We start from the raw sequence: 15728 nt of genomic DNA, 5'->3' as shown, positions 1-15728 counted from the left end.
AAACTATACTTAAGGTGCAGTCTTTAAGAACTAGACATACAACAGAAGTGCACAGGAAGACAAGACAAGACAAGACAGTGCAGACAAACAACATATAGGCCGACTGTGCAATGAACAAGACAATATGCAAAGAACAGTGTATACAGTGATTGCAGATATTAAAGCGACACATGTAAACAGGATTAATATAAATATATATAAATGTAAAGTGGCATGTGTGTGTGAATAGGACAATTTAGTGTGTGTGTGTGTGTGTGTGTGTCTGACTATGTCCAGCACAGTTAAGTTCTTTTTTTTTTGTGCGTGTGTGTTATGTATGTGTATGTGTGTCCGTGTCCAGCACAGTTCAGTTCTCCTCTGAGATCAGATCTTGGATGTGTGTGTGTGTGCATGTTCGTGTGTGTGTGTGTGACCAGTTCAGCTCAGTTCTCTGTTGAGATGCCTGATTGCCTGAGGGAAGAAACTGTTTAACAGTCTGGTTGTGCGGGTCCGAATGCTTCGGTACCTCTTTCCGGATGGCAGAAGCGTGAAGAGTGTGTGTGAGGGGTGTGTGGGATCATCCACAATGCTATTGGCTTTGCGGATGCAGCGTGTGGAGTAAATGTCTGTGATAGAGGGAAGAGAGACACCGATGATCTTCTCAGCTGTCCTCACTATACGCTGAAGGGTCTTGCGATCCGAGACCGTGCAGTTCCCAAACCAGGCAGTGATGCAGCTGCTCAGGATGCTCTCGATGGTCCCTCTGTAGAAGGTGGTCAGGATGGGAGGTGGAAGATGAGCCTTCCTCAGCCTTCGCAGGAAGTAGAGACGCTGCTGGGCTTTCCTGGTGATGGAGCTGGTGTTGAGTGACCAGGTGAGGTCCTCCGCCAGGTGAACACCAAGGAATTTGGTGCTCTTGACGATCTCCACGATGGACCCATCGATGTTCAGTGGAGATGGTCACTCTTTGCTCTCCTGAAGTCAACAACCATCTCTTTAGTCTTGTCGACGTTCAGAGACAGGTTATTGACTTTACACCAGGCTGCTAGTTGTTGCGCCTCCTCTCTATACGCTGACTCGTCGTTCTTGCTGATGAGACCCACCACGGTCGTGTCATCGGCGAACTTGATGATATGATTAGAGCTCTGCATTGCTGCACAGTCGTTGAGTCGTGAGTCCACGACCAGTTGTGAGACCAGGCCACCTTCTTCCATCGCTCCGTAGTCCAGTTCTGATGCTCACGTGCCCATTTTTGATGCTTTTGGCGGTGCACTGGGGTCACCATGGGCACCCTGACTGGTCTTCGGCTATGCAGCCCCAGCAAACTACAATGCACTGTGTATTCTGACACCTTTCTATCAGAACCAGCATTAATTTCTTTACCAATTTGAATAACAGTAGCTCGTCTGTTGGATCGGATCACAGCCTTCACTTTCCTCGTGCATCAATGAGCCTTGGCCGTCCATGACCCTGTCACTAGTTCACCACTGTTCCTTCCTTGGACCACTTTTGATACTTTAGATACTGACCACTGCAGACCAGGAACACCCCACAAGAGCTGCAGTTTTGGAGATGCTCTGATCCAGTCGTCTAGCCATCACAATTTGGCCCTTCATCAAACCCGCTCAAATTCTTACGCTTGTCCATTTTTTCTGCTTCTAACATCAACTTTGAGGACAAAATGTTCACTTGTTGCCTAATATATCCCACCCACTAACAGGTGCCATGATGAGGAGATCATCAGTGTTATTCACTTCACCTGTCAGTGGTCATAATGTTATGCCTGATCTGTGTGTGTGTGTGTGTGTGTGTGTGTGTGTGTGACTGGTGCCGTGCGTGTTCTGGCATCTCATCTTCTCCTGCTTTGCATCTAGTGTACCTGGGTCATAAACCAACACAAAACTTACTGGGAAAAAATTATTACTGAAAATGAATAAATGAATAAAAGTTTTCTTATTTTATTGGTGCCATGTGAAGCAGCAATTGGCCATGGGTGCTTCTGCAGCCAGGGAACAGTTCAGGAACAGTGTGTTGTTTATAGGTAGTTTCACACTGCTCCTGACCCACGCTGCTCCCTGTGGACTCAAGCATCAGCTGAAATAGCTGTATTTTCTCTCTGCCTGCACACAGCATCATTAACTTCAAAAACATCCCCAGTCTGTCATTTATTGGCCCTATGGCGAATGTAGGCCAAATTCTCGCTTTATTGGGCTTAGCGAATGCTGTGCTGATTTATGTGTGCATGTGTCAAAGTGAATGGGTTCACCACCAACTTTCTGATGAACTGCAATTTGCTTCTTTTTGTCTTGCTGTGGAATAACAATATGTTGACTCAACAGACCGGATCTCTGAACCCATGAAACATTCCCAATGGCACAGTGATCTTATACACTGAACTTTTTCTATATTCCTCCCACAATAGCTCATCTTTATTACTCTAAAAAGTTGTGTAATAGTTTGTAGCGCCACATAAAAATTAACTTTGAAAATAAGTAAATTTGGCTTTGCATAAAAAATAATTTTATTCCTTCTTTGTCACTTTGTTTTGCCTCATCACTTGCCTCTTCTCTTCATCTTTTCTTCCTTCTCTATAATATACAGCTGTAGTTTTGGGATGAAGGTCAATATGGTGCATTAAATCAAGTCAGTTTCAGGGCTTTAGCTTGATAAATACAGCATATAGTACATGACTCAAGCATCTGGCTTAAACCCCCAAATACTTCTGTGCAAGTAAATCTCAGGTCCATAGGCCCAGTTGGGCAATCATTTACATTTAAACATACCCTGGAGTGCATCAGATTCTGTACAAGCAGAGAGAAATTACCTGTATAAATTCTAATAAATACCTGGAGAATTGATCTATTTAATGGTTTCTCATAGATGAGAACAAAGAAGCTGTTTATCTTACTGTACAATGTACTGTATATAGGTCTCTATATAACGTGGGATTCCTGGTAACTTTCAACACACCTGACATGTGGTGTAGGTGGTGTAAAATTCTTGTTGCTTAATAGTGCTAAATGTGTTCGACTTCACTGAAAAGCTCCCTCGCTGGTCATATTTCCACTGCTTTGACTTTTATGAATATAATGCAGTGGAAACAGTGCTGTATGGTGCTGTAGAGACCGGACTAGGAGTCCACACATATGAATGCATGCAGGATATCCCAGGCCTGTCAGTTTCTTATATAGTTATAAAATGTGTCAAATGATACATAAATCAGCATACAATCTTTTGTTACTAAATGAAACAGAAGGTATGTTGTTAAATGTTGTTTTTATCAGTCAGAGGTCACTCGCTGCTGCTGAGGACCGCTCTACATCGGACAGCTTAAAGATATACAAGATTACTGTGAAAGAAAGCATGAAGATGGCTTTGGACTGGAAGTTATATGGAGTGTTTTGTATTCAAGTCTCCATCTGTAAACAGTTGATAACTTTGACAAAGACTTCCTGTTGAACTTGAATGAATTTCCTGGTTACACAATTGCATTGTTTAACTATACACAGTTATAGAAGGGAAATGATTTCGAGTCACTTTCTCTGGTGTCCCCAAGATGAGGATAAGGATCTCTTATGAGTCTGGCTCCTCCCCAAGGTTTCTTCCTTATATCATCTCAGGGAGTTTTTTGTCACCACCGTCACTCCTGTTAGGAATAAATTGCTGCATTTAGGGCATTTGGCAGACATTTTTTATATCGATTTTAATACAACTGAGCAATTAAGGGTTAAGGCCCTTGCTCAGGGGCCCAGCAATAGCTTAGTGGAGCGGGGATTGGAACTCTCAGCCTTCCAATCATATTAATAATAATAATAATAATAATAATAATAATAATAATAATAATAATAATAAAGAATCCATCCACACACATTAGAATGACTTTTCTGTAACCTCCTGGTGATTGTTAGCTTTTATCCCTGATTAACAATTTTTCCTTTTGGTTTAAAGCTTTTCCATGAACTTTAACAGAAATATTTACATACACTGGCTATATTTATGAGCCATATTTAATATGTTAGTTCTTCATCAGAAAGAAGGGCATTTAATCAGTCCATATCAAAAGAGCAAAAACTGCTTTGTTACTGTTTCATTTCTCCAGCTCAGTGATTTAGTGTCTTGTGTACAACTGACAGTATGAAACATTCAGGATGTACATGACTTCACCAACCCCTCCCAAGAACTGTCCTCACAACACAACCACTTTCAACTCCCTGGTGTCAAGCTACATCCTTAGATACAGTCTGCTAATCCCAGCATGCTCCAGTCTCTCGTAAAGCTATCCTACAAATCCATTATCCTCAGCTTGACTGTATGATTCAGTGAGTGACCAGGACTGAACATCCTGCCTGGGACTGTTTCTCTGACCAGCCCTGAAATATTCTTGCTCTGAAACTGGTCGAGTCGCAATTGAGCTGATTTAACATGCTTTAATATCACTTTAGTAAAAACACACACACACACAAACACACACACACACACACACACACACACAGCCACACTGCCAGTCGCTATGTGGGTTGAGCTTTTGTTATTAGGTTCTTCAAGAGGATTCACATTTCCACACATTACCATTTTGATAGCTGGAAGTTTTTAAAAGCCTGCAGGCCTGTGAATAGCAAGTACATATAATCAAGTAAAAAAAAAGAGGCTTCCAGGACTCTCATTACGGAGAATCAGAATTAAATTCTGTCTAGTCAGCTGTATGCCTCTGGAGTATTTCCCCCCACACACTCACCCACCTATTTATTCACACTCCTGATGGCCTTTTGGGGCCCACAAGTCTGGGAAGTGTTAAATACTCACTTTTGTGGATCATGGTCAGGTCACGGTCATGACAGGGCAGCCTGGAATATGTTAGACACCCTTGTGGAAATCAGCTACCTCAGGGAGAGAGTGTACAGCCATTTACCGCCCATAACCCTGGAGTATTAGACCAGTAACAACAGCTTCTTCCATCTGAGACACTAGAGATATTGTGATGCACAAAACTGACATAGGATATCCATAAAAATGACACAACTGCAATTTTCTATTGGTTGGATTGTCTGCCAGACTGTTTTCAAATCTCAATTAGTTTTTTTTTTTGACATTCATAGACTAAAGAAGAAAAAAAACCACAATGGAACCTTGTGCTCATGTGAATAAGAGCTTTGCGCTCAGTGAGGGTTGTATTTTTACTTAAAGTTTGACTTATATGCCTTTGCACCTGTATCAGTTTCAGTCGTAGGTATGTGGATTTATTTTCATTGCAAACTCCTCCACTGTTCCTGAGATCAAGGACAGGACTGTAAGGCAGACAAGGTATATTTTTTACTCTTTTGTGTTGGTTTCAAGGTGTGGAAAGTAAACCTTAATGGGAGAAATTTAAGTAGTAACAGTGCCAGCAATGCATGCGCTCTCTCTCTCTCTCTCTCTCTCTCTCTCTCTCTCAAATTCTCCCTACTCCATGTCTCACTGCCAGCTAAAACAATAAAAATCGGCTTCCAAAGCCCTAGAAACATTTCAGCATGGATGAATGCTGCCCTCTATTGACTCATCAGTTTTTTTTATGCAGAGCAAGCGTTTCATGCTACTCATTAAAACTGTCAAGCTGTATTTTATACGTTGATGCAAACTTTCTGTCCAGACGAATGAATCAGTAATATGCATATGTACAGTGTATGTATGAACCTTTCCCAGTGCAGCTTCATAACCTCACTTCTTTTAATAGGTTGTAGGATTAATTGCATATTGAGTCACTACTCCAAAGCGTGACAACTCAGCTGTCCAAGCCCTACCCACCCCCAGCCTCTGTGCGTGGCATTTCTAAAAGCATGGTGCTTTAAGAGACTGAAATGAAAAGAAAATTGTTTGCTGTATCGCTTTTCTGCTTGCAAAAATGTTTTACGGCTTTTCTTTTATATGTGCCTCTCATGTCTGTGAGTGGGACTGAGTGGGGACTGTTAATGAGTAAAGCGGTACATTGGAGACTGTAACTGGGACCATCTGGAGCAGCTACCCTTATCCTAAACAAAAGAAAGTCAATTGAGATTTCAAAATGTCTGGTGAATCCATTGTGTCTGTCAAAGAAAACATCATTACTTCTTTGCTAGTCTGTAATCGGCCATGTGGGTGTGTACTGAAGGTTGAATATCCCTGCTGCAAAAAACAGACCATATTTGCCAGGTACTGTTATTTTTCTAGCTTCCTTATTGCTTAACTAAACTGATCAATAAATGTTGTTTTTCATTGTTGTTGTTACTGTCTTAAAAAAAGCTATCTACAATACAGTATTGTTAGCAGTAACTCAGTAACCAGCATGACCCAGCTGTTAAAGATCACCATCTAGCTTGACTAGCTTGGTCTGTGTTGGAAACTGGTCAAATATATGGCCAAATGTATAAGGACTCCTGACCATAACACCCATACTGTCATAATCAGCAAAAGCTTGAATGAAAACCAGATTTATTTTAAAATCAGTAAATATTCAGATGAGTGTCTCAGTATTTGGTACCTTTCCTTCTCCCTTTGTGACACCGTGCACTGGAGCTGGTATGATCCCCACAGGGTTTGTGTAAAACCTGATCAAATCCATCAGAGTAACATCTAAATATGTGATGCAGAGGACGAGATAAAGCTCTGAGAAAATATGACCTACTGTTAACTAAATGTTAAATGTCACACATTTTCTTACATTTCTATAGAAACCTGTATCACTGTTCTACATAACGTCACTCGGGGCAAGTGTTTGAGTGACTAAGAAGTGTCTGGATACCTCTAGGAAAACAAATCTAGTCACACATAGCAAATACTAAGAGACTCATTCATGTGAATATTTCTAACAATATACAATAATGTTATTTGTCATGTTGCATTAATTTAGAAGGATTTCCACTCGTGCTCTCAGACATTTGGGCCAGACTGAGTGTGTGTCCCACACAATAGAGGGAAATGTTACAGGAAGTGAAATATTGGTGTGAATTTCAGTTTTTAGTATTTTAATTTTGTACCTTTGTGCTTTAATGACAGCGAGCACTCGAGCTGCACAGACTCTGCAGAGTGTTCATGAACAAACTGGACTTAAGGAAAATCTGACCTTTAGTGCAAAGCAGTTAACATGCTCAATGTGATGTTGAGAAGGTTAACTGCTTTGCAGTAAAGGTCAGATTTTCCTTAAGTCCAGTTTGTTCATGAACAAACAAACATTCACTAACATTAGGAATAACAGGAACCTATAAACAGTGCAGAATATTAAATATTTAAGGCAATGGACACCATTTACTTTCTTTATTATAAATATGTCAAAATTTGAACTGTTCAGTAATACTGAACATTCAATATCTACAATATTTCTCTACATGATCATATTTCTTATTAAAGTATATTTTGTTAAAGACAGGTTTATGCTTTTTTAATGTAGAATGATCTGCACGGTGATCTCGAGGAAAACTCCAACTACCACAATGCATCACTGACAACCGGAAGAGGAAGGCGTGCACGTGGACCTACATAACAATTGTGAATAAAAGAGGGAAGGAGCTATTCGCGGACACGCTGTTTATTCAGTAAGTTTATCTTATATGAGTATTGTACCAAGAAAATGAGTGAAATGTTGTTGCTGTTTCAGTGATTTGTGGAGTAATGACGGTGTAAGTGCGCGCGAGACTGTAGTTCAGTCCAGGGGTGAATGACGCAGGGTGTCTCGTGCGCGTTATGATGGTCCTCAAGAAAGCAACTTTCAGCTCAGTCTCAGATCTGCACTTTGGATCAGACAGAATCAGCTTCAGAATAAATGGCATTGCAGCAATCAATGCATGATGATGTTGGATCTCAGGATTGAGGATCTGGAGAGACTGTGTCTGGAGGAGTGATCTATCTCACTCTTGTGGACTCTCCACTTTAGACCATCCCACAGGATTTCAGTGGTGTTTAGCTCTGGTGACTGAAATGTCCAGTTTAAGACCTTGATTCTGTGGTCGATGAACCATTTGTGGATTGACGATTAAAACAAACACATTTGGTAACTTTTTGTCAGTGAGATTTTTATTTAAAGTCTCCTGTTAATTCATGGAGTCTGTGGTGACATCTTCATCTTCTTTTGGCTTTTCCCTTCAGGGGTCTCCACAGCGAATCTTCTCTCTCCACCTATCCATGTCTTCTGCATCCTCAACACTTACACCCACTAGCTTCATATCCTCATTTATTCCATCCATATACCTCCTCTTTGGCCTTCCTCTTTGCCTCCTGCCAGGCAGCTCCATGTCCAACACTCTCCTACCAATATACTCACTCTCCCTCCTCTGAACATGTCCAAACCATCTTAATCTGGCCTCCCTAACTTTGTCCCCCCAAACGTCCAACATGAGCTGTCCCTCTGATGTACTCGTTCCTAATCCTGTCCAACTGTCTCACTCCCAAAGAGAACCTCAACATCTTCAGCTCTGCTACCTCCAGCTCTGACTCCTGTCTCTTCCTCAGTGACACTGTCTCTAAACCATACAGCATGGCTGGTCTCACCACTGTCCTGTACACCTTCTCCTTGATTCTCGCTGATATTTTTTTATCACACTATGTCTATGGTGCCATATATCCTAATATGTTTCCCAGAATATTTAAAGGAAAAAAAAGCCTACATCATTGAACCTCCAACAGACAGACAGTGGGATTAGGTTTTAGTCTGAATCCTTCTTCTTAGAGAGTTTCTTGACAAAAAAAAGCTCTACTGTTGTTTCATCTGACAGTATAACCCAGTCTCAGTCTATTTTACGGTGTGAGAAACATAACCTTAAAGATATTTGTTCTTAGCTTTTTATTTAAACTCATTTTTACTGTATACTTCTCCAGCAGTCTTATATTTGGGTGCAGTCTAGGACAGAAATGTGTTGTTTAGCTTGCGTCAACTTATGCTTTTTATGTTTTTTTTTCTTTTTAACTTATGCTTTTTAAACTTATTTTTGCATTAAAATTGCATTCTGTAAAATACAAGCTTAACTTGGCATTTTTCATATTCCAGCTGCATTGAAAATGATATAGTTTTAAATAAACTATACAAATAAATGAAAACATCTGTGTGTATTTGATAGATAGATAGATAGATAGATAGATAGATAGATAGATAGATAGATAGATAGATAGATAGATACTTTATTCATCCCGAAGGGAAATTTACAAATAAATAAAAAACAAAAAATACAATAAAAACAAATAATTTGCAGTAATAATAGAAGATAAATGACCAAGTAAAATAATAGAAGTGTGTGTGACTTGGAGACAGTTAGAGCAGGTGATGACATGATCATTTTTTTTTTGTTTATTTTGGGTATAACCACATAATATGAGATTGATTTTTTTTTTTTTTTTTTAAAGGAATGTGTTAGCGATGTCGTGCTGATGTACCCGACTCCTCTGTACTCCCATGCTGGTCATGGGCCTTTCTCGGAGGTATATGAGCCAGCAGAAGACTCTTTCCTCTTGATTGATGCGTTGGAGAAGGATGCTGAATTGCTGCAGCGAAGCAAGTGAGTGTTAGATTTCTATTTGCTCTTGTAGTAAATGTAACTTTATTAAATTCTTCCAGATGTTTAAGTGTTGGACAGTTGCAGTTGTGTAAGTCCTGGTCAAGTGCAAATGCAGGACAGCAAATGCTTTGTTACTGTGATATTTTAGTTTATGTATATGTATAGTGTTTAGTGTTTGGGTTACAAATAATATGAGGAATCCTACGGATTGTGGAATACATACCATTTGAAGGGAGATTCTAAGGACTTTGAGGTAAATAAAAAGATAAGTTACAAGGTAATGATAACATATTTATGATTTACATAAACACAGTGACTCTAACAGAATATAAACATATAAAGACTGGTGTATTATTGTTCTGTACTGGAATCTGAAGAATGAATCTGATGATCCTGGAGATATTTGGGACTGCTCTGGATTGAACCATTTGGAGACTGTGGCTTTGAACTGCTGTTACAGCGGTCAGTTTTGTGATTCAGTCTTCATCATTGAACATCTGATGACTTCAGCAGTAAGAAATACTGTTATAGAAAAGAAATGATATATAATCTCACTCTCTGGTGTCCTTCAGATGAGGATCAGGTTCTGAGTCTGGTTCCTCACAAGGTTTCTTCCTCATATTGTCTCTGGGAGGTTTTCCTCACCACAGTCCCCTCTGGCTTGCTCATTAGAGACAAATTTAAATTTATTAAAATACATAAAATATATAAAATTTGTATATAAAATTTATATTCTGAATAATTAATAATATATATTCTGAAATATTATATTACATAAATAATATATTCTGAAATATTATATTCTTATATTCATAATTATTCTCATGTTTTTGTGCCACCCTTGTAACTGATGCAGTAAGTAAGTGATTTGTTGCCTCTGTGTTTCAGGCCTGCTGTCTGCCTCGAGGTTGGCAGTGGCTCGGGTGTGGTCTCTGCTTTCCTGGCATCATTAACTGGAGCTGAAGCGTTGTATCTGTGAGTATGTGCACGATCATGGCATCAGTATTTTATTTAACTTCAGCATTTTACTTCATTTGTCAAAGGAAAACAAAAGTAAAACTTTACAGCTGTGTTGTGTCTTCTGATATCAAAAAGAAACTAGCAATATTAATTCTGATTAATAATTATTCATGTCAGTGTTTCTGCTTTTCTGTTGATGGCAACTTGAGGGGATTTATGCTCTAGGGCTATAGTGTTAACAGTGAGTGCAAATATTAAAGTTAACATGTAAACAGGATCAATATAAAGTGTAATGTAAAGTGACACATGCGTGCAAACAGGACAATTTTGTGTGTGTGTGTGTGTGTGTGTGTGTGTGTGTGTCCATGTCCAGCACAGTACAGTTCTCTGTTGAGAGCAGTTCTCAGTTGTGTGTTGTGTGTGTGTGTGTGTGTGTGTGTCCATGTCCAGCACAGTACAGTTCTCTGTTGAGAGCAGTTCTCAGTTGTGTGTTGTGTGTGTGTCCATGTCCAGCACAGTACAGTTCTCTGTTGAGAGCAGTTCTCAGTTGTGTGTTGTGTGTGTGTGTGTGTGTTTGTGTCAATGTCCAGCACAGTACAGTTCTCTGTTGAGAGCAGTTCTCAGTTGTGTGTTGTGTGTTGTGTGTGTGTGTGTGTGTGTGTCCATGTCCAGCACAGTACAGTTCTCAGTTCTCAGCACTGGTCAGGACACTGATCACTCAATTCCCAGCAACGTGACCCAACATACTCAGATTGAAATTTGTCAGACAGTTCGTTTTATCCACCGGCTTTTCCCCAAAAAGGCTTTTAAAATTATGGTGTCATTTCCAGTAAGGCAAAATAGGGAGATCTGATGCTTTTGTGGGATTTTCTCTTTTCTCTCTGATCTGCACCCTGACTACTGAACTACAGAGCTGATTGAGACACACCAGAGGTTTTCTCTATAAAACTAGAGTAATAGAGTAAAACTTGAGTAATATAAAACTCAATCTGGGTAAAAGTCTGTACATGTTTTTATTGTGCCTTGCCTTCTGTGCAGCTGCACTGACTTGAACCCGGCAGCGGCTCAGTGCACAGCGGAGACGTCTCGCTGTAATAACCTCCACCTGCAGCCTGTTATAACTGACTTGGTGAGATACGCTTAACTCTCTGCTTTCCTTACTCTTACACCATTTGTCTAGAAATGTTTAAGCAGTACTGCAATACACGGTATCATCCAAGAGACTCCTGAATGTTGTAACTACATCTACATCCAGTTCAGTTAGTCGGCCGTGTCATCAGCATGTTTTTATGCATTAAGCATTTTCGTGGTTCTTGAAATAATTACTGTACTGTTCGGAAGCACAGCAAAGGTTTTATTAAGCCATTTCATTTTGGTTGAAGTTTTAAAGCAGAATTCCATGCCAGATATTTTCTCTGCACTGTTCTTATTAACACTTCTGTCTGTTTATATAAACCTCCACTTCATTCTGCTTGTTCATTTTAGTTAGTTTGTTTGGTAAGTGAATGATTGTTAGTAGTGGCCATTTTGAGTGGCCGTTTTTAGTTTTATGATCGATTAAAATTGATTTTATTTTCAATAAAGACAGTCATTTTTAATAAACAGTGCAGGTTGATTGGATAAGAATGCAATTTGTGGAAAATAAATATATAAATAAGTAAATAAAAATAAAAATAGTGCATATGTGTCTAAAGTAGTTTTCAATGCTACAGTAATTTAAAAAAAACAACCATTAGTCATTTTTACACATTCATGTATAGCTGATTAAACCATGAACAACACAACGCATAAAGATTGTCTTGGTGTTAAACACATTTCACACACACACACACACTGTTCCTTCCTCTTTCTCTACTTGTAGCAAGGACAGTGAGCTGAACATACGTACATTAACTAATCCGACATCAGCGGGTCAACAGATCCTCTTTCGTTCACCTTGTTCATCCATTTTATTGATAAGGACAATTATCAGTTCAGAATCTGAAGATCTAACCCACTCCTTCAGACTCCTTTGTTTAACACGTCATGCTTTCTTCACAGCCCTGAGTCAGGAGAAAGCTGCCAAGTCTCAGGTTATACACATGCAGGATTTAAGTGAATAAAAAATTTCCATGGTACATGGAAGTGAATGAGAACGATTTTTTCCACTTAAAAGATCCACTCAAAAACCCTGACTGGTTCACAAACGAAACACCATTAATGATTGCGAGTAATGAGCTAAAGTAAAACGATGCCCCAATGCAACACCTGCTACAGTTCATTTTTAACCAAATTCATTCAGATTAAAACAGATACTGCAAATATCTAAATACAATCCTATGGATCGTGATGAAGGCTGCAATTCACATGACCTCTTCTTTATAATGAACCTCATTAGAGCTCTTTTTCAAGCAATTTTCTTTTTCACTTTTGCACAAGCATACCTACTTCATTATTACTCACTACTGATGTGCATGTAAGAAGGTTTTTTTTGTTGTTGTTCCTCAGACTGAGTGTCTGTTACCCAGACTGAATGGACTGGTGGATGTTCTTCTTTTCAACCCTCCATATGTAGTCACCCCATCTGAGGAGGTAGGACTCACTAAATTGCTTAATTGATGAACTGGTTTGTAAAATAATGGTGTTAAAATCTGGTGGTTGCTGAGCTGCGTACTCTAGCTGTGAAATTCTTATGCTGCATACGACTTACATTAGAAGTGGGAAGTAAATCTCGGATTTCCGTGCCGCAGTCAACATAGGAAGTGGGGGAGAAAAGCTTAACTGTGCCAGCTAACTGTGCTGTATCTAATCTAAAGCAAATACTTTGTACAGTGTACATACTGCGTATCTCTTTTAATAGGAAGAAATTCTATTTTGTTTGCTGATAATTTGTGTAAAATGTATTGGACGTCACTTGCAGAACTTGGGGCTGAGGAGAACGTCCCGTTTACGTGTCGGAATTCCGAGTTGAAGGACTGTTTCTCTGCTTTTCCCTAGTCAGGCGTCAGACGTGTCTATTCAAATGCAGCATGAGATACAGTAAAGCAACATGTTTATCAGCCCATATATTTTCCAAATGTCCCTTTTCCTTTTCTTTCCCTTGAAAGTAGCACTGAACCAGTAATGAGCTATACAGTGTCTTTCTGTCTAATATTGATGAATTCTGGTGCACAGGTGGGCAGTCATGGCATTGAGGCATCCTGGGCAGGAGGAAAGAAAGGCAGGGAGGTGATGGACAGATTCTTCCCCATGATTTCACAGCTATTATCCGAGCGGGGCCTGTTCTACCTGGTCACAGTGTCCGATAACAATCCAGGTAGGAGAATCTGTGAGAAAGTTTGATTTAACGCTCATCACAAGCCTCACTGCAGATCCTGCAAGCAGCTTGATAGCAGCCTGAAGGCTTATCTGCTCGGGATTTTAGTTTAATGTTACAGACACGGCTGATTTTTCACCACATCACACGGATTGTCATCATTTCCCTTTCAACTTTCATCTGTTTCAGGAGAATGTTATTATGATATTACATTGATAACATAATGAACCACTCACATAAAGAAAGCTTTACAGAGAAACAGATCATCTATACCCATTGCTTGGAGTGGCTGAAGTGAATTTTTTTTCTCCATGTTGATGAATGAAGGGAATTTGGCTTGTATCACGTCAGGTCTATATCATAGCAAAAATCTTCTTCTTCTTTCGGCTTTTCCCTTCAGGGGTCTCCACAGCGAATCATCTCTCTCCACCTATCCCTATCTTCTGCATCCTCAACACTTGCACCCACTAGCTTCATATCCTCATTTATTCCATCCATATACCTCCTCTTTGGCCTTCCTCTTTGCCTCCTGCCAGGCAGCTCCATGTCCAACACTCTCCTACCAATATACTCACTCTCCCTCCTCTGAACATGTCCAAACCATCTTAATCTGGCCTCCCTAACTTTGTCCCACAAACATCTAACATGAGCTGTCCCTCTGATGTACTCGTTCCTAATCCTGTCCAACCGTCTCACTCCCACAGAGAACCTCAACATCTTCAGCTCTGCTACCTCCAGCTCTGACTCCTGTCTCTTCCTCAGTGACACTGTCTCTAAACCATACAGCATGGCCGGTCTCACCACTGTCCTGTACACCTTCTCCTTGATTCTCGCTGATATTTTTCTATCACACAGAACTCCCGACACCTTTCTCCACCCATTCCAACCTGCCTGCACTCGCTTCTTTACCTCTTTCCCACACTCTCCATTACTCTGGACATAGCAGAAATATATAATATAAATCAGGAAATAATGTATCTAATCTCGCTTTTAAATTACAAATGTGGAAAGTTCCTCTACTGAGGTTTAACCGTAGTCTGAACAGTCTGACATTTCCAGCACTGATTGCCTTCCAATTTTCCTGTCTGTTCTACTCTTTCTCCTAGAGGAGATTCTGTCTCTGCTCGCTGAATCCGGGTTAAGAGGAGAGGTGCGTCTGTCTCGTCAGGCAGGAAGAGAAAAGCTGTCCATCCTGCGCTTCAGCAAGAGTGACATCACGGGACTGTGAAAGCTGAAGGCACACTTACACTGTGACTGAAATCCTCTGTGTATTCCAGCAGCAGAGCAAAGTGACTGAAGTGGGAGTCAAAATTAGTGTCTGACTTCCAGTTATCTCAAAAATACAATTACACAGATGTCTTGTCCTTCTTTACACTTCCCAATGGCCTTTATCTTGTCAGGCTGCAGTGTTGGTGAAGTGTGACCTTAAAGAACTTTTTGAAGTTTTAACAGCTCACCTGTAAGGGATAAAGAGTTAAGTAATGATGCTCAGTTCTCAGTGTGTTAGACCTCTGTGTATCTTTAAGCCTCTAAGGGGCAGAAGGGCAGTGGAGGTGGAGGTGGTGGTGCCTCCCTCCCTCCCTCCCTCCCTCCCTCCCTCCCTCCCTCCCTCCTGCCCTCCTGTTGAAGACTAACCTCACCCAAGAGAATAGGATGCAGTTCTGAAGATGAAGGACTTGTTTGATGTTGTGAGAGGAAGAAGACTTGAGAAGAAGAAACCACATTTATTCGATTGGATGTTCATCAGAGTAGAGACACGACAAAACCAAAAGTTCCTTGTGTCTAAATCTTTCCTAATATGTTGGTTTTTCCTTCTTAAATCATAACCCACACTTCACTGAAAGAAATGTTGAATATGGAAGCAGCGATGCTGCTGGTGTGACTGGGCGTGTCTTTATACTGGCTGTATGCCCTGTTTGATAAAGAAGTAAGGCAAATCTATTTTAATAATGTTTTCATATGAAGAGAATTTATTTGTCCTTTAAACATCCTGAGAT

General features: G+C 40.2%; 1 protein-coding gene across 1 annotated transcript; it reads left to right on the top strand.

Annotated features, from left to right (window-relative positions):
* The first annotated feature begins 7402 nt into the window (after positions 1 to 7402).
* On the top strand, positions 7403 to 15218 carry n6amt1 (N-6 adenine-specific DNA methyltransferase 1). Its single transcript, XM_058380295.1, has 7 exons — positions 7403 to 7523; positions 9325 to 9476; positions 10365 to 10451; positions 11475 to 11565; positions 12924 to 13007; positions 13590 to 13731; positions 14838 to 15218. The coding sequence occupies exons 2-7, from the start codon at positions 9349 to 9351 to the stop codon at positions 14957 to 14959; spliced, it is 654 nt and encodes a 217-aa protein (XP_058236278.1). The 5' UTR covers positions 7403 to 7523; positions 9325 to 9348; the 3' UTR covers positions 14960 to 15218.
* The last annotated feature ends 510 nt before the right edge of the window (positions 15219 to 15728 follow it).

The sequence above is a fragment of the Hemibagrus wyckioides genome, linkage group LG26 (assembly GCF_019097595.1).
Source record: "Hemibagrus wyckioides isolate EC202008001 linkage group LG26, SWU_Hwy_1.0, whole genome shotgun sequence".
NCBI lineage: Eukaryota > Metazoa > Chordata > Actinopteri > Siluriformes > Bagridae > Hemibagrus > Hemibagrus wyckioides.
This window is presented reverse-complemented; position numbering and strand designations above follow the sequence as displayed.

What these genes read in the sequence shown, in the direction of transcription:
- n6amt1 (XM_058380295.1), top strand. Translation starts at nt 9,349, where the DNA reads ATGTACCCGACTCCTCTGTACTCCCATGCTGGTCATGGGCCTTTCTCG. An exon ending in AGCCTGTTATAACTGACTTG is followed by an intron (nt 11,566 to 12,923) that starts GTGAGATACGCT and finishes GTTGTTCCTCAG; the next exon opens with ACTGAGTGTCTGTTACCCAG. An exon ending in AGTGTCCGATAACAATCCAG is followed by an intron (nt 13,732 to 14,837) that starts GTAGGAGAATCT and finishes TCTTTCTCCTAG; the next exon opens with AGGAGATTCTGTCTCTGCTC.